Here is a 27110-nt window from a genome sequence, read left to right on the forward strand (position 1 = left end):
TCACCTACTCTGGTCTACTCTTACATGTGCCAAAGCTATAGAGGTTTTGTAATGGCCAGCTTTTTTTGGCTTAAGGGTTTTTTACTGAGCACATGCTCTGTGGACAAGTACACTTTGCAACACTATAGTGTAATCAATAAAACTGCATGCAGACACACATATCCACAGCAGGGAGAGAAAGAGAAGAAAGAGAGCATTTCAACACCTGTCTGAGCTTCAATTTGTCGTAGTGAAGATGGAGGGATTTTCAGCACAGGATATACGATCAGGCCAGTCTGGAACAGTGGCAGGGCACCGCTGGCTTTCAGCCCACAGATGCAGCTTTAGGTCTGGGCCAGCGGAGATTAATCAGCTCCCTCTCCCCTTTGAGCCCCAGAGCAGGCACGAAGGCCACCTGAAGAATGGCTGTAAGAAATGTGATGGCAGGGAAGTGTGTATGCACATTTGAGGAAGGTAAAAGAAGAAAGAAATTACAACACAATCAGTGTATACAGTATGTATAGCAAGGAACTTTTTTTTCAAATATCTCTCTTTCTCCTTCACTTTTGTCTCTTTTGCTTGATTAGTAACCGAGTGCTGACACAAAGACTGTCGCATATCTTACAGCTTCTGTACCAAAGCATACTTCACATATCTTAAATTTCTTATGTCTCAGAGCTTTTCACACATTTCCATCTTTTTGTAGTGTAATGCAACTTTATCATCCCTCTGATGCCTCCCATCGGAGGTCAGAGTGTATAGTATATCAGAACCCTTCACATATATTGTAATACACTGTTGGCATGCTTCACTCTCTGGTGGAGACAGCTTACAGATGACAAAATGAAAGATAAACTGTCAACTTGATATGATGTTGGGGAGATGAGCTCATTGATCCTGGGTGGTCTGTCTGTGTATAACAGCTGTAAGGGAACTATTATATTCCCATATTGCTCCAGTTCTTACAGACCTCTGAGGTCAGGGGCTTTCTCTGTTTCTTTAGACTCCTTTCAGAGGGCTCTGTGGAGAACACAGGTATTTGTTCCTTCATGTGTGTATTAGAGTTTTTTCTGCTGTTCTTCTCCTTGTTTTTTATTTCATGGTCTGCTTTTTACCTTCTCTCTCTTTTTCTTTATCTCAGGTACCTTGTGCTAGAACATGTGTCTGGTGGTGAGCTGTTTGACTACTTGGTGAAGAAAGGCAGGTTAACACCTAAAGAGGCCAGAAAATTCTTCAGACAGATCATGTCTGCCCTGGATTTTTGCCACAGTCATTCCATATGGTAAGTGAAATGATCCACATACAAAACCACTCTAGCTGCTTGTAATGTGTATGTTGTGAATTAGACTGCATAAAGCAATCCCACCTATCTCTCATTGATACTATTCATAGATGCTATTCCTTGGTTTATAACATTTGGGAAACAAATATAATTTTGACACAAATCATGGGACAATAATAAGTAAGGGAAGATAACATGTAGGTTTTGCCATGAATTGGTAAAAGTATGTTAAAGTATATGAAGGATAAAAAGCAACACTTAACTCTTAACTTGTAGTATAATAAAGTGGACTCACAGTGCAGTACACAGTTGTACACTAAAGCCATTTTCACATATGAACTCCAAACAATGTGTGAGGAATCAGGTCCTGACATAGTCCAGAGTTTCCCTTTCACACATGTAGCACACAATGGGAGATTGTGTCAGATTTTAGTTTTTTTCCGGTTTTGTGCAAGCGGCATGAAACGTCATCAACACGCCCACTTGCTCGCTGTGAATTCTCACTAAATCCAGCTCATTCGGACATTTGCGTTCTCACATACAGCTCTGCCGGGTAAAGTCTAGATCATTTTAGGTTTGCAGTGCATGTGTAAAAGCTTTTGACATCAGTGAACACCACATCTTTCACATAAATATTAGGTACTTGGGGTTAAAACTATAAAAAACCACATTCACTATAAGCGTAAAACCATGACATACATTTACGACAAAACGGCCAATAAACAGGCATACCCAGGAAGGATAACACAGTAAATTTGGTTGTCATACAACATTGAACAAATAATGGCTTTCCAAATAATGAATTCTAAAAAGATACAGATTCTTCCTGAAGTGAATCTAAAATCTAAATTTCAATCAGTTTATTCATAGCTTTGGAATGCTGTTTAGTTTTCAAACCAATGATTTAATATGGAGATTATAGAACTGAGAAAATATGATTGTGCTTGTTATGAAAGTGTTTATTTTTCCATTTTCCTAAAGTTTCTCTTAACATCCAGCTTAGGATGGTTGAGACATGTCAAATAGAAAGTCAAATACACTGACACATCGCCTCATATCTAAAAATTTGGTTTTTGTGTTTATGGTTTGGGGGCGGATTGGAATACAGATGGTCCACTTCTATGGTACTCTGTTCTACTCTGTGTTGAGTCTTTGCTCGTGATGCATTGTGTTTGGCTTTAGGGGGTAATTTAACTGTTCACCAGCTCATAGACTAAAGGCAATCATATATAGTTCAGAAGTCAAACATGTCAGCAGGGGCTGATTTAGAGCGTGTGTGTGTGTGTGTGTGTGTGTGTGTGGGAGTTTGTGTGTGTGTTTGTGTTTCTTGTATCCATCTCGTGTTTTGCCTGTACATTGTGTCCTCATGTCCCTGCATATGGAGAGCACAAGGATCATAGAGCAGAATGAGTTCAAGTGTACTTATTTTTACCTTCAAGTTAATCTCCAGTTACTTTGCAGAAACGGGGACAAAACTGAAAGATGAGATAGGAATAAAAATATAACTGCATTCAAGTAATCGGTCATAAAAAAAGAAAAAAGAAAGATTATATCACGTAGAGGGACTTTTAGGATGGCCAACCATGCATTACAGTGGGTGCTGTGTATAAAAACAATATGTAGGGTACATGGAAATAAGAAAATGAGGCTAACCACAGTAATTGTACAGCCAAGAGAAAGGACTGTAGTTGGTGTTACTGTGGGTTACATACAGACCCGTGTTATAAGTGGTTATTCTAATAATTCTGTTCTTGTATTTCTGTATTGTTTTTTTCTTTTATGGTAATACTGGTTATACAATGCTTTATTCTACTATTACTTTAATGCTGTTCTATTCTCTATATGCATTTCCTATTCAGTCACTAGTCATTGTCTTTGTTGTATCACCCTTCCTTTACTTACTAACTGGAAGAAAGGTTTTATGCAAATTCCTGATGTAAACCAAGCCATTGTTGTATTTCGAGTGTGTATAAAATGTATTGTGTGTCAGGTCTGCAACAAATTTGTTGTAGTTTTTCTGTTAAGTGAAAGCCCGGAGTAAAGACCAGAATTTTGAGGTCACTAACAATTAAAACATGGTCATTATGCAGCACATTATTAGCTTGTTGCTCCCAACATTCGCAGGCGCCTCAGATTACGAACATTAAGATATCACCATAAAACCCTGCCACAGCTATCGCCATGGCCAGATTGCTAGCCAGCCAGTCGGCGCGTGATGATAATTTAACTATCATAACTTTCATGCCAAGGCTATTGTGGCTGAAAACGCTGGAGACAGATGCTTTTCTACTCTTAGTTGCACAGTTTAGTATACTGGAAAGTTTCCTGAACAGCTTCCTGCTGATGATAAAGGGGAAACCAAGCCAGTGAAAAACAGTTGTAGTTTAATATTCCCTAGAACCTGGTGTAGAGTACTAAATGCCTGGGAAATATATTTGCATAATGTTGCACAGGCAATTAAAAGGATAGAATTAACTTATTTATCATAAAATTATTAGCTACGGTGGATTTTTTTGTGATTTAATAGGCATTGTATTTTTGCACAGCATAGTTTATAGAAGAGGCAATTACATTGTGACTGCTGCTTTTTAATAATAAAGCCATCATGGGAGCCGTTGTACACAGTGACATAGGCGTCGATTTCGGTGGGGACGGTGAGTAGGCTACGCGTACCTACCAGATTTCGTCATGAGTCATTTTGTACCCACCACTTTTTTTGAAAACCTCGAGCTCAATTTAGTTTAAAAAAAAAAGTCCATAACACATATAATTCTTGAGCGACAGATGCCAAAAAATCCACAACAATCTCTATCCCCACAGGACAGACACAGACACACACACACACACACACACACACACACACACACACACACACACACACACACACACACACACACACTGCCGCTCTGCTGCTGCGCCTGTCAGGGACATTCTGCTTAACGTGAAAAAGCTTAACGTGGTTTAATGTACCTAAACAACGATCAATGATCACCAAATTTCTCATGGCCATATCTTGTAATGAACACTTAAGTCTGTCAAAAAAAATCCAACGATTATAGAAGTTATCTCATATTAGCGTTGTCTTCTTCATTGGTGCCTATGGCGAGGAAAAAGCTTGTACCTAAACAATGATCAATGTTTACCAAATTTCTCTCTCATATTGCTCTTGATAACCACTGAAAACTGTCGAACCATAAATGTGGTGATGATTGATCGATGTTTAGGTGCGTTAAACCACGTTAAGCCTTTTCATGTTAGGACTTATAAAGCCCATGAGAACCGTGGGGAGTCAACCCACAGCCGCTCTGCTGCCCTGCTGAAAATGTGAAGCAGAAACTCTTAATTTCAGATAACGTCCATAATAATTGGAGTTTGGGTTAGATTTTTTGACAGTTTTCAGTGGTAATGAGGAGCAATATCAGAGGGAAATGTGGTAATCATTGATCATTGTTTACGTACATTAAACCACGTTTTTATTCATTAATAAGCTACAGGACAGCGTCTTTCAAAACATGACCTGCGCGAAAGAGAAAAAAAAAAAATGCGTCATTGTAGCCAGCACTTCTGGAAATGTACTTCCGAATGCGTCTCTGTCCCCAGCACATTTCAAACCAAACTGACGCCTATGCACAGTGACAATACAAGCTACTGTATATCCTCGTCTCAGAATTACTTTACATTTCACTGATTATCTCGGGATGGTGCGCTTGAGATAATTTTATTCTTTGAACCATCAAACAGGTAGTTGATGGATTCCATCTTAAATTCTCAAAGAGAACTAAAAAAACAAACAGAAGATTACTCTTGTACCACTAGAAATACAGTAGAACAAAACTGTCCTACCTAAGGGAATGAAAGTTAGAAGTCTTCTATCAGTCTGTGTAAATAACTGACTGTGAGAAGAACAGATTAGGCCAATTAAGAGAAAGCATCTGGGACTGACGTTAAGTGCATGCACATTCTTAGATTATCGCGGCTCTTTTGTAGTAACATTCACAAGCAGCTTTATCTCACTCTTCCTGATTTGCTTTGCTGCTGTCTCTCTGTCTTAGCGCCTCAAATCCCCTCACTAACACTCGTAGACAATGATGCTTTGTAAATGTATCATGAGGAGCCTTATTTGGGTGTGTTGCCCTCCTCCCAACCTCAATTAGGGGCAAACAGACAGAGCGAGCCCTTCTCACCTTCCTTCCATTCTCACTAATGAGATCCCAGCACCCCCTCAATAAAAAGCATTTCTGCAATAATTTCTTCCAATTCTACTTGTCTGCGCAGGGGACCTACACAGGCCATTAGACATTAGAAGTGCTCTTTTTTCTCTGTGACTCACTGTGCATGTGGGGGGGGGGGGTAAACGTGCTTTCCAACTTTCCTTATCTGCTCACCTCCCATTTTAACTTCTTCTCAAGCATTGACTCATGCTTCCGCCCTCCGCCCACGTCCCATCCTGAAATATTTCTATTGAGCCAGATGGATGTAAAGGCACTGATGTACCAACCCGATTATCGGCCGTCGGACAGTCTGGCTAGGTCGGTGACTCGAGTCTGTTCGGTGTGTTCTGTGCCGTCGTTAGTCGGAGGAGCCGTCGGCGTTCATTTTGGCCGATTTGACTTGGTGAATCGGCCAGTGGGCAGTCAGACTAAATGACCAATCTGATTGGTGGAGTGCAAGCCCTTGACTACCGAATCAGTGCATGAGAAAACCGGAGCAGACAACGCCAGTATCTTCTTATTACTAGCCATCATATTTCCTTCCATTCACCGAGTAATGACAACAACGATCCTTCTTGACTACTATCAACACTCTTTGATGAAAACAATGACAGTGCTCTGTGTTTACGAGATGTTCCGTTATTATATTTTTTGGGCGACAATACAGATTAGCGCCACCTGCTGTTATGGAGACATATTACGTTTCGCGCACACGCAGAACGTACGCTCAAGTCGACGTCGCTTCGGTGTGTTCCGAGGCACTTTTTGACCTCGGAGAGCGTACTGATCAGTCCGACTGCCTTTTCTGCCGACAGTCGGCGTAGAGGGCTATTTATGACTCCGTGTTTCCGCTGCCTGATTCAGATCGCGATCTGATTTAGGCAGAGTTGTCTTTTTACATGGAGGAAAAGAAAGGGACAATGTGAAGCACACGGGGACAGCTGAGGGAGATGAGGCAAAGATAGGTTAGGGTAGGATAAAAACAGATATTGGAAAGGAATCGTCTGAGAGATATTTATAATAAATGCTGAGAGTGAGAGAAATTCTTCATCTTCATTGTAAGTTAAGTTATTTGTCACATTGTTTGTGTTGATTCTAGCGGCCGCATTGGACAAAAGCAGTAGTGTTTTAACCATACCTGCTGTCGTAAAGGTATTTTCTTTACGGTGCTGTATTACCCATTGTAATTACAGAATTAGCTTTAGCGGGAGGTCATATAGTTGCGATGAATGTTTTGCTCAGACAGAAAATTATTCATTTACAATAAAAGAATAAGTTACAGATGCATTGTTATATCTCAAGTGTTGCACACGGTAACTTAGCCTGGATGTATCGTGAGCTAAACGGGGTAACGTTATCACTGTCACTGTGTCACAAGCCAAAGCATTAAGAGTTGAAATTACTTAAATTACTTAAATTAATATAGCGCATTTCATGAAACCCAAGAACGCTTTACACAAGTACAGGGGGACAAGGGAAAAGAAAATGGTATATTTGTGGTAACACAAACACGGACTGAAAAGTCGGGTGCTAAATGGAAGGGGGCCATAATTTTATGTAAGCCACTGGCGTAAAACCACATTGCGCATTGCAAAGTTATTTTATGAATGAAATGGACAAATTACATACCTGAGGGCCAATTCGCCCGTCATCTGTCTTTCCCTTTTAGCTTTTAGTTTTTCTTCGTTTAATTTCCTTTTTTTCTGTGATGGCCCTGCCCTAGAATCAGCCATAACTACAACAGATAGACTTCTAAAATAAAAGTAAAATACAATTAAGCCTATATAAAGTAATCTCCTGCTTCATTTTACCTGGCTGCATATATATATAATAGTTTTTTTTTCACTGTTAGTCTTGTTTGCTGAAAAATTACAGAGACTAGAGCCAGTGTCAAACTATTTTCCTCTCTCCTCCTCACTAAGACATGTCTTGTGTTTGGATGTTATTAGTTACAGTAAGTCTGCCAATGTAAGATCTGCAATGGATGACTCAGATACAGATGGAGTGACACACTAGTGAGAACAGAGATGAGACCACAACCACACATCTGCTACACAGTATACACTTTCAAAAGAAGTCAATGTTGCGGTCTGCCATAATGCCCAAAAGAGACACAGATTGATCGATGGATTGATTGATTAAGAAAAGTAAAGTGTATTTTCAAAACACTTCACAAGCTGATTTTGTGCTTTTTACCCAGCTTTTGGACCATATTAACAGATGATGAGAGGTTAATTTGAATGGCATTTGTCATGATCTACACATTTTGCTACCTTACTACACTTGGACTTACCACAGAAAGCACTGTATGCTCTGATTTTCTGTGATAAGCCTAATGCACAATGTTTCTATTCGCATGTAAGCAATGAAGGTATATTTATTTTTTCTGTGTTTCTGAAGCCACATTAAGACTATGCCCAGAATAGGAGGTCAAGAGAGCCAGAGATGACACCAAACACACCCCTGTATCACTCCCCAGTCATTTTGTCCACCCACTCCATTTTTGTCATATGCTGCAAAAGCAGAGATTTCCCTCACCTACATCTGCACAGACATGAGCAAACACTCTTAACAAACCATCCACAGAAAAAGAAGCACAATTTCTCCCTGACCACAACACACTCTGTCCTCTTTTTCACCCCTGTTCTGTTTGTTAAGTAATCACTTGGGTCTTTCCCCTTGTAACCCATTTAACAAGCCTGTGTCTGTCTGTTCAATACTGTGTGTGTGTGTGTGTGTGTGTGTGTGTGTGTGTGTGTGTGTGTGTGTGTGTGTGTGAGAGAAAGATAAAGATTATCTGTCACATAAAGTGACTCCAAGCATCCCACCAAGTAAGGCAGAGATTGCTAGTGCATCTTGGAAGAGAACCCTGTCCACACACACACACACACACACACACACACACACACACACACACATCCACACACATCCTCTTTTCCCTGACACTGATTATTACCGCCACTTACATGTGTGCACAAACAGACACCTGGTCCTGCAGTCATATTAAACCCACACAGTGGCATAATCGTGCACATCATCCATATCCACCTTTCTCTCTCACTCCGTGTCTCCCACACTCTCCCTCCCTCATTGGTGGCTTTATTCCTCTCTTCATGGGATTTAGAGAGCCACATGCATCTGTTTATAGCATCACTTGCTTATACTGTATGTCCACAGATATGTAATTGTATATTGTAACAGTGATACATTTTGTGATTTAGTACATATTCTTCACACTGAAAATAATCACATGTAACTTGGTATAAATTGGTTACTAGTGAATTCAATAATTGACATATCAAAGTATTGTATCACATTTATCCACAAAAAGCATGTAAATTCAGTACTGGTAATACAACCCAAAATATTGAAGTACATCAGCAGAGACAGTGTTGCAGAATCCAAACCTACCTCTTGCTCTTACTGTGTCTCACTCCCTTTCACTCAGTGTGTTTGAATCCAACTGTTTTTATCCACATTTTCAATTTGTGTACTAAAAGAACAAAGTGGAAATGCCAGCCTGAAAGTTGTAATATTCCTTTAAAGTTTTTATGCTTGGCTGTGGTGGAAACATTGGTGTATCCATAAAAACTAAATGCAACAAAGTGCAGACTTAGCCAATAAATTATGCTGCACAAGAAGCATGTGACTTATTTGTCACTCAAGCTTCTGCTTCACTGAAGAGACAACAACATAGTGGCAGGTGTGTGTGTGGACTGATGAGGAAACTATAACCTTCTTCAAATTAATACATAAAACAAACATAGATGCAATATTTTCATTGCGTTTTCTACATTGTTTTCCATTGTTTGAGGTTTGACTGAAGCTCTTTTAATTATGGCATCTTGTTCTCCGATGGTTTAATGGCATCAGACTGGAAACTTTCCACCAGCTGTTCACCTCGATGCACCCAACTCCTAGGATTAGCATAAAGGTGGATGAAAACACACAACACAACTTCTTTGTCCGTCCTCTTTTTTCATCTATTGTAATCTTTCAGCATGCAGTTCATGTTAGCCTATATATCATCCTCCATCATCTGTGCCCATGCCCTTGTGGCTGTTTGTGGCTGTGTTTGTTGACCTTCTTAGGAGAGTTTACCCAGATGACTGACTGTCTGTCTGTATGCCTCCCTGCAGAAAGCCTGTACTTATAGCCTATCATCATTACGGCTGATGGTTGCTAACAACACAGAATGAAATTTTCTCTCTCTCTCTCTGTCCTCTTTTCAGTCATTTAAAATTATCTGATATTTCTTCTGCTGATCTGGGTGAGAGGAGGGAAGTTGAGAGTAGGTGGAATGGAGAAATGGAAATGGGATGGGTAAAATGGGGTATGGAAGAGCATAAGTAGTAGGTTGCTTTATGCTGCTTGATTTAGGGGGAATGGACTGGTGTTTGTAATGGGAAGTGTAGCAAGAGAAGTGAGAAGGTTGGCTGAATGAGGGAAATTAAGAATGGGGTTAATAAAAGTAGCTGTAAAGAGAGGATAAACAGCAGGTTGTTAAGATAATAAAGATTATGTGGAGAATAAAGCCAGATGCTAGAGATTATTCACTTTTCTTATTTTGAACAAGCACAATGGACTACTTTAAGAGGAATTCTGCACCACCATGGCTGTCTGTATTGGATGCCTGACGTTGCTATGGGTTTTTAATATCTATGCCACTCCTTCCCTCCAATGCTTTTCTGACAGCTTGTCTGTTTATTCTGCCTTGAAGGTCCGCTGCTCATCCTATCTTGCTCAGTCAAACTCCTCTGGATTAAGAGCAAACGCTGGGTTGCACACATAGATTTGGCACAACAAAGCAAATAGTTTGTTTATTACAAAACTAGCCATCATTGTAATCCCATGTTTTACCCACTTTATTAGATGCTGCAATGCATTGCATCCCCAGTTTTGCTCAAAACCCCCAGAGGAATAGATAGAAATGCCCCAGATGGCACAAGATGCAGTGCTCTTGTAACCAGTCACTGGAGAGGCAACTATTGTGTGTAAAAGATAGCTGTGTGCCTCCCTCTCATTTCTAATCCAGTTTAAATGCAAATGATATGAGAGTAGAGTACCAAATGTGTAGGACACTAAGTACAGTACTGTACTGGAGCTATCCAACATCATGATGAGGATGTGAGATCAAATGTGACCAAAGGTGATATGATGGGAGAAAAAAGTTTCAACATTGTCACAAACTGGCTGTATCTGAAATTGTTCTTTCATTGACTAATTGAAATTTACACTCAAAGTAATTCTCTGTTCATATACTGTGTTGTTATCAGTTGACATAACACAATCAGAAAATACATAGAGCATGGGCAATGACGATAGTAGTTGACACTTTTAGTGGCCATTGCTTTTTTATGTTGCTTTCTGACAGACAGCGTAGTGAAGGACGTGTGCAGGCTATTGCTGACAATCAGCAACTTTTCTTGTTAGTATCTAAGTAAAATAAGTTCACAAGTATACTTTCTAATAGGGATTAATGGAAACCTTTAATTTATGTGTAACTGTGACCACACTTGTATACTTGAGTGCACCCACTTTTGCACAACTGGCCTTGCTTTTTTATCTGTACCTTGAACAAATTGTGTTCCAAATGTGCTATTGACTTGGCCACTTGAAGAAGAAAAAGACATGACTACAGAATAATATAGCAGCAAAGCACACTCGCCAATCACTCGCCAAAAAAATGCAAAAACCGACCAAATCCATTAGACAGCAAAAAAAGGGGGGAAAAAGACAACTTTATTGTTCTCATCCCTCATTGCTCTTAATACACAATTGGCTAATGAACGATTGTGTCTAGCACATCTAAGTCAGCAGTCAGAATGTTGTCTTCTTTTGTTAATGTGATAGAATATTAACATAAAGCATTTTAAATGAATGTGCTTGGTCTCTCTCTAATTGGGTCAGCAGAAGCCTAAAAACAGTTTGAGAGAAAAAAGGAAAGATAGGAAGAGGAGGATGACACAGAGGTGCGCCGGAGGCTAAATGGGTGCATTTCAGCTTTCAACGATGGTTAAAAACCCCACTTTGGCTAACAATAATGGAACTAGGATAGATTTAGCACTTCATGAAAATGCAAAAACAGGTGTGCTATTTCTCAGGCATGTTAATATGTCAAAAAGATGCATTTGAGCCATTACTGTTAGTTTCAAGTGTTCCTGTTTAGCTAACCAGTGCCACATATCTTCCATCTGTATCACAGGCTTAGCGAGAGGCAATATTAAACATGGTGAATGTCAGATTTGTCACTATGGGAAAAGTATATTTTCCTTGGGCTGGATAATTTAGTTACAAAACTGCTCATTGCCACAAACATGTCTGGGATATTATATGGATGTGAGCCCCAAGAGGACAGACCTTCTATAAAACAGAACGTATCAGCATGGTACATGCAAATGATCATAGGCAATTAAGAGCTTGGTGTTAAATTGCAAGAATTGTGTCTAACAGCCCCACTGGGGTGTAAACCTTGCTCAGACAGCATGTAGACATGCATGTGTGTCCTGTAAATTACACCAAACGGCATTGTAAGAGCTCAGTGCCATGGTGAACTGTAAAGGCTGTACCACGGAACAAGGTAGAACTATGTAATAGATAACAATAAATGCTAACATGGTGAATGTCCTGCTTTTGTATTGTTGTTTTTCTGTGTAGCAAGTAGCACATTCAGATCAGGTTTTGCGAAAAACATCCGTGCAAAACTAATATGCACTCATGACATTTAGAGTATTTTAGAAAAAAAGGCATTCTTCCAAAACTTGCTAGTGGTGCACAGCTTCCAAATTTCTGGAAAGAAAAACTACTGTTACATTCGAGCTCATTGCAGCTGTTGAATTCGTTTAACAGTGTCACCTCCTGTATGACATATGAGTGCAATACAGAGATATCCCTGCTGCAAGGCCTGCTGTGTGAGCAAGATTACAGTTGCAAAGCGCAGCCTAATGTGTCAGAGAGGCAGTTTAATGTTCTATTATGGATACCAGGGTCCTGACAACCAATAAAGCATCCAGATGCAATTTGTCCCCCTGATGCTGTCGGTAGATAAATACGCTGTTGCCTTCTTTTCTTTTGTGGATCAGTCTCTTGAGGTTTGGCTCTTTGTGTTTTACATGTGATATGCCTGTGATTACACAATGTTCATGCCATGTTTATCGGTATTTTAGGTCATGATTAAGTATGCATCTTTTGCATCTAAGGCTGACAGTTGGGGATACTTAGATATTTATGGCTCTGTTGAGGCTGTGGTTCTATGATTGGGGTCTGTTAGGATCAGCAGCTTATCGCCCCCATGATGTCAATAGTTAGCAATGTTTGTACACTGTCTTACATACACACTAGACACAATCAGCGCTGCCATTGCTTTTGCCACTGATGTCACACCAAATTATTTAATGTCCTTCTGACCCTGTCTCCTGGTCCCTATGTCTACAAAGTTACAATTTGACCTTCTGCCATGTTTAAACTCCAGTCACAAGTGATTTGTAAATTTCAAATGTCAAAAACATTTAGTTGCTGTGAGAAACATTTTTTTAAAGCATTATTTAATCAGGCATGTTGACAAAGACGCCTAGTGGAATAGAAGGAGACGCCCAGTACAACCTCACACCGGTGGCCTTTGAGCAGTTTGGTTAATATTTGATCCTTCCTCGTGTGCTTTGACAGTATTAGTTAAAAGACAATCTCTCACACTCCTGAAATCACTGCCAAATGATGGTTGTGTGAATTGATGAAGGTTTTAGCCTGCGGAGAACTGTTTTAGATGCTATCTGTGTTTTATTTCAATTATAGCAGGGATCACAGAGACTGCCAGTAATAACAAACCAGCAGACAGGTAATCCCTCAGGACAGGAAACGAGTTGTACGTCAGCTGATGTCATCTAAGGTTAAACTTCTATTGTGATGAGGCAGACACATGCAGCTATTTCTCTCCCCTTTCTATCATTACTCTAAAGAGAAGATGAAAGTTTAGTTTATGACACCCTGACAGCCCCAGTGGCTCTGTAACTCTCCCACGGTTTACAAAAAGCATAAAGGGAAGTAAGCAAGTATACACATATGCAAGAGTGTAGAAAAGAAAGATGGATAAAAATGAGTGTATGTCTATGGTGCTTCCCTCAGCCTTGGTAGACATCACAAGAATAGCACAGTGGGATGTGAAACAACCCTCGACCCCAGAAGAGATGTTAAATGCACGATAAAACACCAACGCTACTCTGCTTTTGAACAGTCACTCATCGAAATTGAGATTTTAACCTCCGACACAGCAACAGCATACGTGATTTGAGAAAGATCTTCCTGTCAATGGTCCTTTTTAAGGAGGGAGATGATGTCCGTCGGATATTATCCCCCTCGTTGTGCTTAGCAGTAATGAATTGCAGCTAATGAACGCCACCTCTGTTGCCAGCTCCCCTTGACGCCCTTTGCCCAGCCAGTTTGCTGGTGGCTGTCTGGGAGATAAGAGGATGTGGATGAGGGGCGAAGAGGGAGGGAAGGAGAAAAGGACACAGCAGGGGGCTGTCACACCTCGTACCAGCTCAGCGCTGAGGTGGTAGCCCCCTAGTCTCAGCATGGACGGATCAAAGTGAGAGGTGTTGCCAAGACGAGGAGGGCGCCCAGTAACCGGTTAAGATGCTGTGTTGTTCACAGTTGCATGCACAGATGTGTATCCAAGCTTGATCCAAAGGTGTTTGATAAACCTTGCGGCACGCCTTTCATTTCTCCTCAGTTTCACTAGTTTATATAAGCCATGATGAGCTCTTTCATGTTTCATTAACTGTTTTATGTCTTTGTCTCACTATCTTTCAGCCACAGGGATCTGAAGCCTGAGAACCTGTTGCTAGATGAAAAGAACAACATCAGGATAGCAGACTTCGGCATGGCCTCCCTTCAGGTTGGAGACAGTCTGCTGGAAACCAGCTGTGGGTAAGTGATACAGAAATCATTGTGATGCATGGTTTCTAATGCAATGTCTGACTCACATCCGCTGCAATTGAAATATAGATTATTCTTAGAATGTCCTGAAGGTAAAAAAATAGGTCATAGTTGGAGGGCACATGAAGTTGCCGGTATGCAACAGAGAGACGGAGATGAGAGTGGTGAAGCAATAGAGAATGATGAGTGGAGCTATCAAGCCCTCTGCAAGGTGCCGTGTTCTCAAAGCCTCTGTTATCATGCAGTGTTGATCTCTTGAGGAGAGACGGTTGGTGTCTCTCACAGAGAGTGCTATCTGGCTGTGAGCAGGGCCAGGGCCACGGCCACACATTACTGCTGCTCTCTGTATCCTCATATCTGACGCTGGGCTTTATGGTCTGGCAGTCCCGACCACGGTAGGCCCATCAATCCCACAACGACTGTAATGAATGTGCTTGCAGGAAGTCACTTTCAAAGTCTTTTCGAGTATGGTCATCCATATTGTGGGAGTGTTTTTATTTAACCCTGAACAGTGTGCAGGGTTAAATAAAAGTTGAGTTGCCTCTTAAATAAAAGAAACAACTCAGTTGATGAAGGTTCAGTTTTAGGATCCTGGGTTCATAAATTCAATGACAACATGAATTCAAAGGAAGATTTCACTGCTGCACAGAAAGTTTTTCCTCCAAAGAGTTTCATTTTACTCTTACCTTTAAATCACACTGGAAATGAGATGTAAGCACAGCCAATTCTTTGTTTTATTTCCCCCTTCTAATGAAGTCTTGTATGCCTGATTTGAAACAGGATAGCTCTGATTATAAAACGTGTGGCCTTGGTCAATATTTGTAGGCATAGTACAAAAGTAAAAACACATATAGACCATAGTAGATTTTGTGATTTATATGGCTTCCTATTAAGATCATGCTTCACTGGGCACATCAGAAAAATGAAATTAATTTGGAGCATAAAATAACGGAGTGGGGTCACACATTGATGTGTGTCATCTGTAGATTTAGAAAAATATCTGTTCAGTGAGAACGACATGTGACAGCCATCTAAATCTGTCTATACATGCTGTGGTGGTATGGATAGGCCATGGGTCTTTTTGGTCATCTGAATGTCTTGGGGAGAATCTTTGCTCTATGGCTACACCTGACACTGCATGTAGGGCTGGGAGGGAGCTAGAGATGCTTTGTGACATCTGTCCCCAGCTCAGACCTGATTCTGCTCAGATTATACCTCCAAATCAGCCGCAACTGAAATTACACACACTTGCATACACGCAATTCGGCAAACACAGCGCTGGCGAGTTCATCCCTGACCTCATGGACCCTTTGTCCTGTGCTTGTTTGGTTGTCTCTCTGTCTGTCTCTGATTCCCTCTTTAAAATACACACACACACACACACACAAACACACACACACACACACACGCGCATATTTAAGCATGTGTATGCACACACACGAGCATGCAGTTGAAACTGTTGCATAATTTTCCTGCAGTAGCGCAGTGCCTAAGCTCTCATGACTCATCGGTAGAGATCAGGCCAAGTGAGAGCAGCGTGCATTGCTATCTGCAAGTAAAATGTTCAGGATTGAGTCATTCTGCAGCCATGATGACCACGCTAAAGTGTTTTCTTTTCCTAGAAAGGCAGCATAATGTGACAGCTCTTACTCAGCTTTTTGCAGTAGCCTGTAGACCAACTGTATCTATATTTGATGGGTTCTGCTTCCACTCTGAAATGCTGCTATGCAATCCACTTGCAGTGCATCTGCTTAGTCCCCCACATACATTTACAAAGTGCTAAAGGTACTTGTTGCTGTTGGGAACACAGAGCTGTCTTACAGATGCAGGCACAGACTCCCACACACAGCTAAGCAAAGTAGTTCAGTAGTTTTAGTTCCACTCTCAGCTCCATCAACGTATGCTGCTCCATTTGTGTGTGTGTGTGTGTGTGTGTGTGTGTGTGTGTCACAGGAAGTTTGTGTGTCTTGCCTATACATTTGAATGTGCCATACACTGTATGTGTGGTTATTGATTATTCATGCTCTTATGACTGTCCCATCTCTAAGTGTAGATATGACATTTTTTAATTAAACGCATTTATCTGGCCCCCTCTCACCATGCAGCAGTCTGACACAAATGTATTCCATTTGCCACGGATAATGGAGCTGAGTGAAGATGAGACACGCCCCAGGTAGAGTAGGGGGACATACAAATATGGATCCAGGAACGCGTGTACAACCTCTCTCTCTCTCTCTGTCTGTGTAAGCCCAGCTGCGAGTTCATCAGTGTTTGCTGTTTGTTTAGTTCTGTTGCTTTGATTGATGAAAGGAAATTATCTAGTAAGCAGCAAGGAGCCGCACAAATGTGGTTCGAAAAGCTGAATTTTCATCAAGAGGAGCTGCATGTCGCAGTGTCTCTTCAATATTGCCGGCCCACACTGCTGATTCTTTCCCTGCTCTATAGGAACTCATATCTCTTGAGCTCATAATACTTCCTTACAAACCACAATGTACTATGTATACTATAAGGGACATGGTAATCTTTATTGTTTAACTTGTGAATATTTTTTTGGTCCAGAAATCTCTCTGCAAATAGTCTGACACTGATAGGCCATTCAGTGTTTAATAGATAAAGACAGCTTTTTAATACATCTTTATCATTTTTGTTTCCCCACTTCATCTGTCTGCTTGAGTACAATATCAGGTCCTTAATCAAATGCGTTTTTTGTCTTTATGCTGTCGGGCAAATCACTTTCAGATGAATTTTGTCCCACTGTGCTGCTGTTTGCTGCCCTCAGAATAACACTGTTCTGTCCGTTAATGCTATGTATGGGATGTTGGTGGTGTTGTTGAGAGAGTAAATGAGCAAGAAAAGACTGATGTTATGTCAACCCATGCACATCTGTTCTTCAAAAGACTGCATTTTTCACTCTGGTCAGAGGGAAGTGGCTCTTTACAGCTCTTTATTTATCTTTAGTATCCAAGTCTATAATCTAAATTTCTGGTGTGAGCAGCAAGGGATCTTTTATCATGATATAAATTCCATGATGTAGGGGCTTTTATATGTGGCCAGAATAGTATTATGGTAAGCTATGATACATTTAAATGAACTTAATTCACACCTCTTATTAAGTTAGGTCATTAAATGCAGGTAGAGCAAAACAGGATACAAGGGTCATGGATTCCATGGATCCTCGCTACATGACTTGGTAGTTTGCAAGAGTCCAACAGTGAAGAGATTAAACAAGTGGAATGTTTCAGTATTGAAAAGTTTAAAAGCTGACATATAAAATTATATATTTGTGTATACAGGTGCTGGACATATAATTAGAATATCATGAAAAAGTCCATTTATTTCAGTAATTCCATTCAAAAAGTGAAACTTGTATAATGTATACATTCATTCCACACAGACTGATATATTTCAAGTGTTTATTTCTTTTAATTTTGATGATTAGAACTGACAACTAATGAAAACCCCAAATTCAGTATCTCAGAAAATTAGAATATCGTGACAAGGTTGAATATTGAAGACACCTGGTGCCACACTCTAATCAGCTAATTAACTCAAAACACCTGCAAAGGCCTTTAAATGGTCTCTCAGGCTAGTTCTGTAGGCTACACAATCATGGGAAAGACTGCTGAATTGACAGCTGTCCAAAAGACGACCATTGACACCTCGCACAAGGAGGGCAAGACACAACAGGTCATTGCTAAAGAGGCTGGCTGGTCACAGAGCTCTGTGTCCAAGGGAAGGAAAAGATGTGGTAGAAAAACCCTGGAGAGGATTGTGAAACAAAACCCATTCAAAAATGTGGGGGAGATTCACAAAGAGTGGACTGCAGCTGGAGTCAGTGCTTCAAGAATCACCACGCACAGACGTAGGCAAGACATGGGTTTCAGCTGTCGCATTCCTTGTGTCAAGACAAAAAGGACTGGACTGCTGCTGAGTGGTCCAAAGTTATGTTCTCTGATGAAAGTAAATTTTGCATTTCCTTTGGAAATCAAGGTCCCAGAGTCTGATGGAAGAGAGGAGAGGCACAGAATCCACATTGCTTGAAGTCCAGTGTAAAGTTTCCACAGTTAGTGATGGTTTGGGGTGCCGTGTCATCTGCTAGTGTTGGTCCACTGTGTTTTCTGAGGTCCAGGGTCAACGCAGCCGTCTACCAGAAAGTTTTAGAGCACTTCATGCTTCCGGCTGCTGACCAACTTTATGGAGATGCAGATTTCATTTTCCAACAGGACTTGGCACCTGCACACAGTGCCAAAGCTACCAGTACCTGGTTTAAGGACCATGGTATCCCTGTTCTTAATTGGCCAGCAGACTCGCCTGACCTTAACCCTATAGAAAATCTATGGGGTATTGTGAAGAGGAAGATGCGATGCGCCAGACCCAACAATGCAGAAGAGCTGAAGGCCACTATCAGAGCAACCTGGGCTCTCATAACACCTGAGCAGTGCCACAGACTGATCGACTCCATGCCACGCCGCATTGGTGCAGTAATTCAGGCAAAAAGAGCCCCAACTAAGTACTGAGTGCTGTACATGCTCATACTTTTCATGTTCATACTTTTCAGTTGGCCAACATTTCTAAAAATCCTTTTTTTGTATTGGTCTTAAGTAATATTCTAATTTTCTGAGATACTGAATTTGGGGTTTTCATTAGTTGTCAGTTATAATTATCAAAATTAAAAGAAATAAACACTTGAAATATATCAGTCTATGTGGAATGAATGTATACATTATACAAGTTTCACTTTTTGAATAGAATTACTGAAATAAATCAACTTTTTCATGATGTTCTAATTTGTGTGTGTGTGTGGCCATATAATTACAGAATGGGTCAGAGTAGAAAAGAGATGAGCATATTCTAAGCATACACTGATGATATTGCTGACTAATTTAGTGTTCTAATAATGACAAATTAAGATTCAGCTCAGGTGCCTGTATTCTAGGGGTGGGAAAAATAATAGATTCTTAGATACATCGCGATTCTCTCTAGAACGACTTGATTATCGATTCTGATAAGTTAATAATCGATTTAAATGTGTTGATTTGTATTTAAAAGTTACTGTCTCCAGACAAGTACAAATCAAAAAACAGTGACTGAAAGAGGATGGGATAATGGACAACAACTTAGTTTAGGCAAGAGTGCAGAAAAAAAAAGTATTACTATAATATATACATATTTTGTATATATACACATGATCTAATAAGATGTACATAAAATAATTAGACAAAACACATATAGGCTGTTCATCTACTTTATTACATTACATCTGACCACCTCATGTTTCATGTTCTAAGAAGCCAATTCTCCACCTTTAAACATGACTGAGCCTCTGACATGGACGATCACTGTGAGAGAAGGTGACTTTCACAAGCATGTTTAAGGCTTAAGTATGGAATGACTACAAAATAAAAACCTCAGTAGACAAAACATTTCATTAAAATTTGTGTGTGACAAATACTGTGTATGTCAAAATCTAAGCTTTGTCTAGGAAGTCATTGGCAAACTCTGAGTAGCAAACTCAGATTTATATGTATATTTTTAAAAGTCACGCATGGAAATGTACATAAAAAAATTGTTGCATCGATAATCGGTTTAGAATCGAATCGTTGGCCTCTGAATCGGAATCGAATCGTGAGGTGCCAATCGATTCCCACCCCTATTGTATTCAGTCTTTACCTTCACTCTGTTGGCCACCGACCTGCAAATAATTTTAAAAAGTTTATATACACGCTGGTTCCAGCTGTGGCTCGTGTGTGTTGGCACTCAGAAGGCAAAACTAGTGCAAACCTCAGGCTTGTTTTTTTTATTTTTTTATTTTTATTTTTTTTATTCCTCGCTCATCTGCATAATGCACAATGACACTTGCAATCAGGAGGGCCGTATTTGCATAGACTCGGGTTTGAGCTTCTCCGTTGACATGGAGGCAGTGTTTGCTATCGGCCAGTATTTTGACAGCCAGAGGAAGCCGTGCCGTCAGGACTGGTATTCATGAGTACACAAAACAACAGCACAGCTAATGGACGCCATGTTTACAGACTTCAGATAGTCTCTCATTAGAGCCAAATATTCTGCTGTTAGATTAGACTGAGCGGGAGGAGGAGGTGGAGGACAGATCACCAGGCTGAGAGGTTTGGGGAGACAGGTGCCTGATTTGCTTTCTGTTTGCAGTCACATCTAGGCATGTCGAGAAAGAGCAGAGCCCTGCCCAAAATCAGAGAAACAAAGAAACATCCTGAAGCTAAAAGGTTATTTGATTTTAGATTGATGCAAAGCACTTCTTATTACCTGTTTTCTTTTTATATCAAGGGACTCAATTTGGCAATGTGGTAATGTCAAAGCACTGCAAAAGTGCCACTGTGTATGTATAAAATAACAAGTCACTCATAGCCAGTGGCTTATGGAGCAGACGTTGCGAGGTAGCTCCATAAATCTTCATACGATATTGATGTGTCAATCTAGTCATTGGGTTTACTGTCAGCCCATCCAGGTGCAGTAAAGATTAGTGGGTCTGTTCACTGTCTGCTGTGAGAGGATGCCCTTGAGTGAGCAAGCAGGAGGACATCCAAACACCCTCAGGATGTCTAAACTCCCAAAGCACATCTTGATCTATGCTGACTTGAGACATTTATTGTCTTCCTAAATTGTTCTCTTCACATTTTCATACAGCGGTGTACAGTAAGACTGTTTAATATTTGTTGTGTCATGATTCTATAACCATGATTGTATTACCCTGACTTACTTTACAGCAGTACAAATGGAAAAGCCTTTAAATAACCTAGAACCTTTTTTCTGTCTTTGTGTAAATTGTGTAAATTTGTTCACTGTTTGCACTTTTTTCTGTTTTCCCAACAGATCTCCACACTACGCTTGTCCAGAAGTCATCAGGGTAAGTCATTTTTAACTGATTCTGAATGTTTTTTAGCTTCTTTTTCATAGTCCCTCATCGTATTTTTACCAACCTTAACACTCTGCCCTAACCCGCTAACAAACACTCTTTCGTCCTTAGGGAGAGAAGTATGACGGGAGGAAAGCAGACGTCTGGAGCTGTGGGGTCATTCTATTTGCCCTGTTGGTGGTGAGTGCAGCTTGTTCTTTACTAACTGATGCTGACTGGACTGACATACTAGTTTAAAATTCTCCAGATAAATATGGCATAACACAATTTAACCATAAAGTGTTGCCTCCTCTTCATAGTCAAACAGTATGTGCAGCCTTTCTACCAGCTGTAATGGATCAAAAAGTATAGCCCTGTAACAGGACATTCCCAACTTTGCTCTCAGGCTGTTGACTCGAGGTTAACCTCAATGGAATGAGGAGATGGTGGGAGCTTTAAGCTGCCACTGCAAACACAAACTTAGGGTTCAGGGAGTTACATTTGAAATCTGATCTTACTGGAATAGATGATGCAGGAACGCCCTTAAGCAGAAATTCTTGCGCAACAGAACATCGGAGAATAGAGGCATCTTTGTATTCATTATCCTGTGTCAACACTGTATCCATAATCAGGTTTATTCTCTTGCTACATTATGTCTGTGTTTCCCCAGCCATGCAGCCCTGAAGCTTTGTTTCATCAACAGCTGTACTGTAGTTCCTACACACTCCTGCTCCATGAATAATTCATACAGTCAAACTGAAAGAAGAGAGCCCAAAATAAATACCAACGCTGACAGGGCGGCTTTTGGCCACAGGCCCTGTGTATTTTACCTCATTCTCCCTCACTTTGTCTTGCCGTGTGTTTGTGTGTGTGTGTGTGTGTGTGTGTGTGTGTGCGCGCGCGCTTGTGTTAAGGACACCCTTGTACTCTTGCATTGCATAAACCTGATGTTGTTTACCGTTGTCTCCATTGTGACCGCACTTCTCTCGCTCCAAACAAACGTTTCTCCTTGACGCTCTTTGACTGCAGATGAACATTGTCTTTCTCCTGTTTTGTCCTGTCATCTGGCTGCGAGATAACCATTTGTCTGATTGTGGAAGACACGCATACTCTCCAGCAGTTAGGCTGCGCTCAGATCATCTGTTACACAAGCCTGCCCCCCCTTTTCTTTCCTCTACTTCTCTTCATTTCTCAGCCTTTCTTTGTATCTTTCTCACCCTTTTCCTCTTTCTCTCCCCCTCCATCTTGTCTCGTGGTGGAGGTTGTCATTCATCAAACAGCCACATCTGTGAGGTGTCAGCTCGCTCTGATAAATGACTCTGATGAGAGAATGCTAAATGAACGAGGTAAATGAGAAAGCTGGGTAATTATTAGAAAAGCCCTGTTTTCAGCTTACCACTGTTTATTATTTATTTTTGCATCATGGCTGAGGGCAGAATGCTCTAATTGGAGAGTTGAACAAGTTGAGAAAGCGAGCCTGTTCTTTAAGTCGTGCAGGATTTAGACTCAAAAGGTAGTGTTGTTTCTTCTGGTAAGCCTTGTTAGTCATTCATATTCTTTTTTCTTTTTTGCCTTCGATCGAGTGAAGGCTTTTTTTCTGTTCTAATGCTGCCATTAAAACAAGCAAAAATGGTTTCTTATCTACTTTTCTTCCTACATCTACATCTTCACCACTTTCAATTTATTGTCCCTGTTGTTACTCTCTGTTCCTTTTCTGTGTCTCTCCAGGGTGCACTACCGTTTGATGATGACAACCTGAGGAATCTGCTAGAGAAGGTGAAGTTGGGTGTGTTTCACATGCCACATTTCATCCCTCCAGACTGTCAGAACCTCCTTCGTGGCATGATTGAAGTGGATGCCACCAAAAGACTAACGGTCAGTTCAATTACGTGACTAGATAATAACACACCATTATGATTATGTTTGTTCTTTTTGGACTTGGGCTGTTTTACATGCTTTGAGCTTGGCCCTTTAGTTCCAGTTACGGGAAATCTTCATGCTACAACATGCAATGATATTTTAGACAATAGCTTTTAACTCTGGGGCAACAGTCTGGTGAAGGAAGCCCAAAGTCTTGCAGAAAGCTTTCCCAAAAGAAAGGAGGCCGCCTCAGCATTAAAGGAGAGGTAACTATATATGAATGATTTCAGAAGGAACATTAAACCCTTATGAGATTGGCAACCGTCAAATTTCAGTATCCTGGACCTCTGTAGTACATGTTGTTATTCTTAAGCAGTATGCATGATGTGTTACAATACTACATGAAGCTACACAGTACTACTCGTGCACAATTCATACATTCCCAGTGACTCAATAAGGCCTGAATTATATCTGCATAGAATATTTCATTTTCGTAGTCCACGACTAGTAGTGTTAACTAATGATGTTGTAGCAGCAGCAAAACACATTTGGATGTTAGTTGAGACAGCATTCATGGGGGGGGAAAACCCACACACATCAGATCTGTGTTAAGAGAGGAAAAAAAATATTTAGCAGATCCACAGCAAGATGGGAAAACTTGTAATGCTCCAAGAAGAAAGCAGGACGGCAGAGATACGCATTCAAACTAAAGTAGCTAATATTTACTTGCTGCCAAGCCAACCATCATCTTTTTCTTTGTTTCTTCTTTTCTCCCCCGTGTTTCAAAAGTTCACCTCATCCCTGATTCTGTTTGAGTTCTTCCTCAAGTGCAGGATGTGAATTCAGGAGATGACTGTTGTTTGTGTGCTCTCCCTCGCACTGTTTGGTGTACTCATCACAATGCCAGTCCCTTTCTACACAGCATCTGATCACCTTGGCGAGGTGGCTGGAAGATAGCTCGAGAGCAGAGGGATGTGAAGGGCAGAGAGTCAGGGTGAGGGGGAGATATAGGTGGACAAAGGGGAAATGTTAATAATGAAAGAGAGATCTCAAAAATTTCGCACAGAGATGTTGCTGCCCTTTCTTCTTACCCTGCATTGCACACACAACCTCTCTAGGCTCTCCAGGTGTCTTTGTGAATCAATGCAGTTAAAACTGTTTTCATGCACCTGCCTGTAAGCAAATGTGGTGACACCACCCTTAAGTGGATGCTGATGCTCCATTTCCCCGTGCCTTAGCTATCTTTTACAGTGTCAGAATGATTTTACATAACAGGAGAAATGTGAAAGAAAGAAAAAAAAAAAGACTAGAAAGCTAAAAAGAAAGAGATGCTCATTTGCAGGATAGTTGACATCCTTATGGTACAGCCCTTCAGATAAGCAGCACTGTCGAAACACTGAACTTGAAAGCCCCCACCTCTTTAGTATGCTGTATATGCTTTATTTTTCTGTTCTCTCTGCCTGACGAGGACAGGTCACCCTGAGATCCCCTAGATATGTCCAGCAGCCTCCAGCGCTGTCCTCGGCAAAAGGGTTACACACCGACCGAGCTGCTGTGAGAGAATATGCTACCTCTCCGACCCCCTCCCGTGCACGAGGGCTCCAAACAGAGCTCTGGGGATGTGTTATAACCTCGCAGAATGTCAAATAGCCCTGTTAGGCTAAGCATTCTTGGAGTTTAGTGGTGACCGCTTAGTCAGAGACATGACAGGTACACCCAAGAGTGGGAATGACATCATAAGGGAACATGTCATTCTTTTGCTAGGGATTATTTGTCATAATAATGTTGACTTCAGTTTGTTGAATCAAATCGATAGGGTAATCAGAACAAAATTACTGGTTGTGTTTCAGTATGACTATTGTCACCTCCTGGTAATTAAATTTTGCCAGTAGATTCACACAAGTACACACACAAAGCCAAAGCCCTTCAGAGTCTTGAGTAGGAGGGCACATACCGGGCTTTAGGGGCTTAGCCCAATAAAAACCTTTCTCTTAATTTCCTGTCTGTGTAGTCGGGGGGCCCCGGAGGCGACCGGGCCAGCCACCTCAACACAGTCATCTCATCTTCAGTATTAAAATGAACACAGACACCCTGGAAAGATCTGCATCCTTGTGATCCCTGGCTAACGAAGAGGACTGGCTAGCTTATTATATTAAAGAGCAGTACATCACAGACATATACAGTAATACATTAATGGGGACCGCACAGCTGCCATACCAAGGTTTTTGGAGTAAAAATAAAAGGAAGTGTGTGTGTTTTTGTGTATCACTGCGAAATCACACTGTAATTTAACACAAATTCCATCAGATTCAGAGGCTGCAGAGACAGTGCTTCCTGCTACTCTGCTAAGCTAGGCTACTCACCTTTTAGCAGGATTAGTTAATGCTCATTTATGTGGTATAACAGACTCAATTTCAAAGATGTTGGAGCATGAAAACATATTTTGGAATTCCAGAAGAAGAAAGGAGTGGGTAAATTATTAACTAGAAAACGTGCTTTAGCTAAGGCTATCTTACCAGCTAGCCTAAAGCTGGTTTCACATTGCTACCGCCCTGACAACTGCCTAACAGCAAGAGCGTTTCCCAAAAAAATTAAGCGTTTTTAAAAGCAGTTCCTGCCGCCTGGCTGTTACCACCATAAATTAAGTAAGGTGAACTCTGAGCAACAGAGCAAAATCTGTGCCGGTCCCGTGGGTGGCAACTGCTTCATACTCCTACCACCATGATTGAAACCGCTTCTCCTCTGACGCCTTCCCCTCATTGAAATGAGTGGAGGCGGTGATTGGCCGTGCAGCTGTGTAAAAGCTCCTTTAAGTAGCTGAATTGCAGTCACTGTGGTTTCGTTTTTACATCTGTTCTAGTAATATAAATGTCCTTTTTATGTTAAAACAGATGTCGAAAAGTTATATTCAGGTCTTAACTCAAATGCTTACTAAATATGCAGTTACAGTGTTTTGGCTTTGTAGGGCAGAATAGTTCCCCATTGCCAACCCCTATGTCCCTTCCTGCCCTAATAAACATATGATTGAGACATGCATACACACGCAGACCTGCATACATATACAAGTTGCACGAAAAATTATTTATGCAGCATGAATGCACAAATGCTCACACCTAGCCAAACCAGCACTACCCTCTGAGTGAAAGCAGTTGGAATTGGTACTGTCACATTTAGAGACTGATTGATGTGATACCGCATTTCAAACCACATCACTTTCAACCCTGTGTGTGATATCAGTCTCTTGCCTCCAGGCCTTCAATAAAAGTGGAGAGTAGGTCACCCACTGGCCTGTATCTGACAGGCAGGGTGTCTCTGTCAATACCATGACCTCTGTGGAAGCAGACAAGATTCACCTAATAGTCAGCCTGGCCTGCTCTGTAATTGCACTAATATCACATGAAGGCATTAATCAGTTCTGAAACACAGAGGTAAATCCTCTGGGATGGTGGGAACATTGAGACATTGATGGAGACACATACCCAAGAACGATAGTTACGTTATTGCAACTACAGATTCTGTGAGTATAGGCTTCGCCCTCTAAGCCACGCTATGGGTTTATCCCTTTGCGCACGCGCAGTTGTGAAGTTTTTCTTTCCCGCCCTTGCGTACCGCTCGGGCTTCAACTACGTCCGCAAATACTGTATATAAACAGAGCGGACCAGTTGCTCTGCTCCCAACATAAGCTTTTTCTTCAGCTAATGTAACTGGAGCAGGTGGCCCGGATCTTAGAGGGCTATGCCTATACTGATAGAATCTGGAGTTACAATAACGTAACTATCGTTCTATTTCGTACAGGCTTCGCCCTCTAAGCCACGCTATGGGTTAGGGCGAAGCTGATGTAGTCAATGCCACCTGCGACCCAGCGCCCACAAGTGGAACATAGGCTAAACTTTTTTCCCTTCACTGTCTCTCTCTCTCTCATGCACTGACAGGAGACTGTATCAGATAAGCCGGTATCTAGGTAACGGAGCCTGCC

The 27110-nt window shown here is 41.1% G+C and overlaps 1 protein-coding gene across 1 annotated transcript in view; it reads left to right on the forward strand.

Moving 5' to 3' along the window:
* The window catches only part of brsk2a (BR serine/threonine kinase 2a), a 179267-nt gene that overhangs the window by 124368 nt on the left and 27789 nt on the right, over positions 1–27110 (forward strand). The window contains exons 4-8 of the mRNA XM_078256126.1: positions 1121–1261; positions 14281–14397; positions 21253–21286; positions 21407–21475; positions 23003–23149. Coding sequence (XP_078112252.1) covers positions 1121–1261; positions 14281–14397; positions 21253–21286; positions 21407–21475; positions 23003–23149 — 508 coding nt within the window. The remainder of the gene's footprint in view (positions 1–1120; positions 1262–14280; positions 14398–21252; positions 21287–21406; positions 21476–23002; positions 23150–27110) is intronic.

This window comes from Sander vitreus, chromosome 8, assembly GCF_031162955.1.
Source record: "Sander vitreus isolate 19-12246 chromosome 8, sanVit1, whole genome shotgun sequence".
NCBI classification, from domain to species: domain Eukaryota; kingdom Metazoa; phylum Chordata; class Actinopteri; order Perciformes; family Percidae; genus Sander; species Sander vitreus.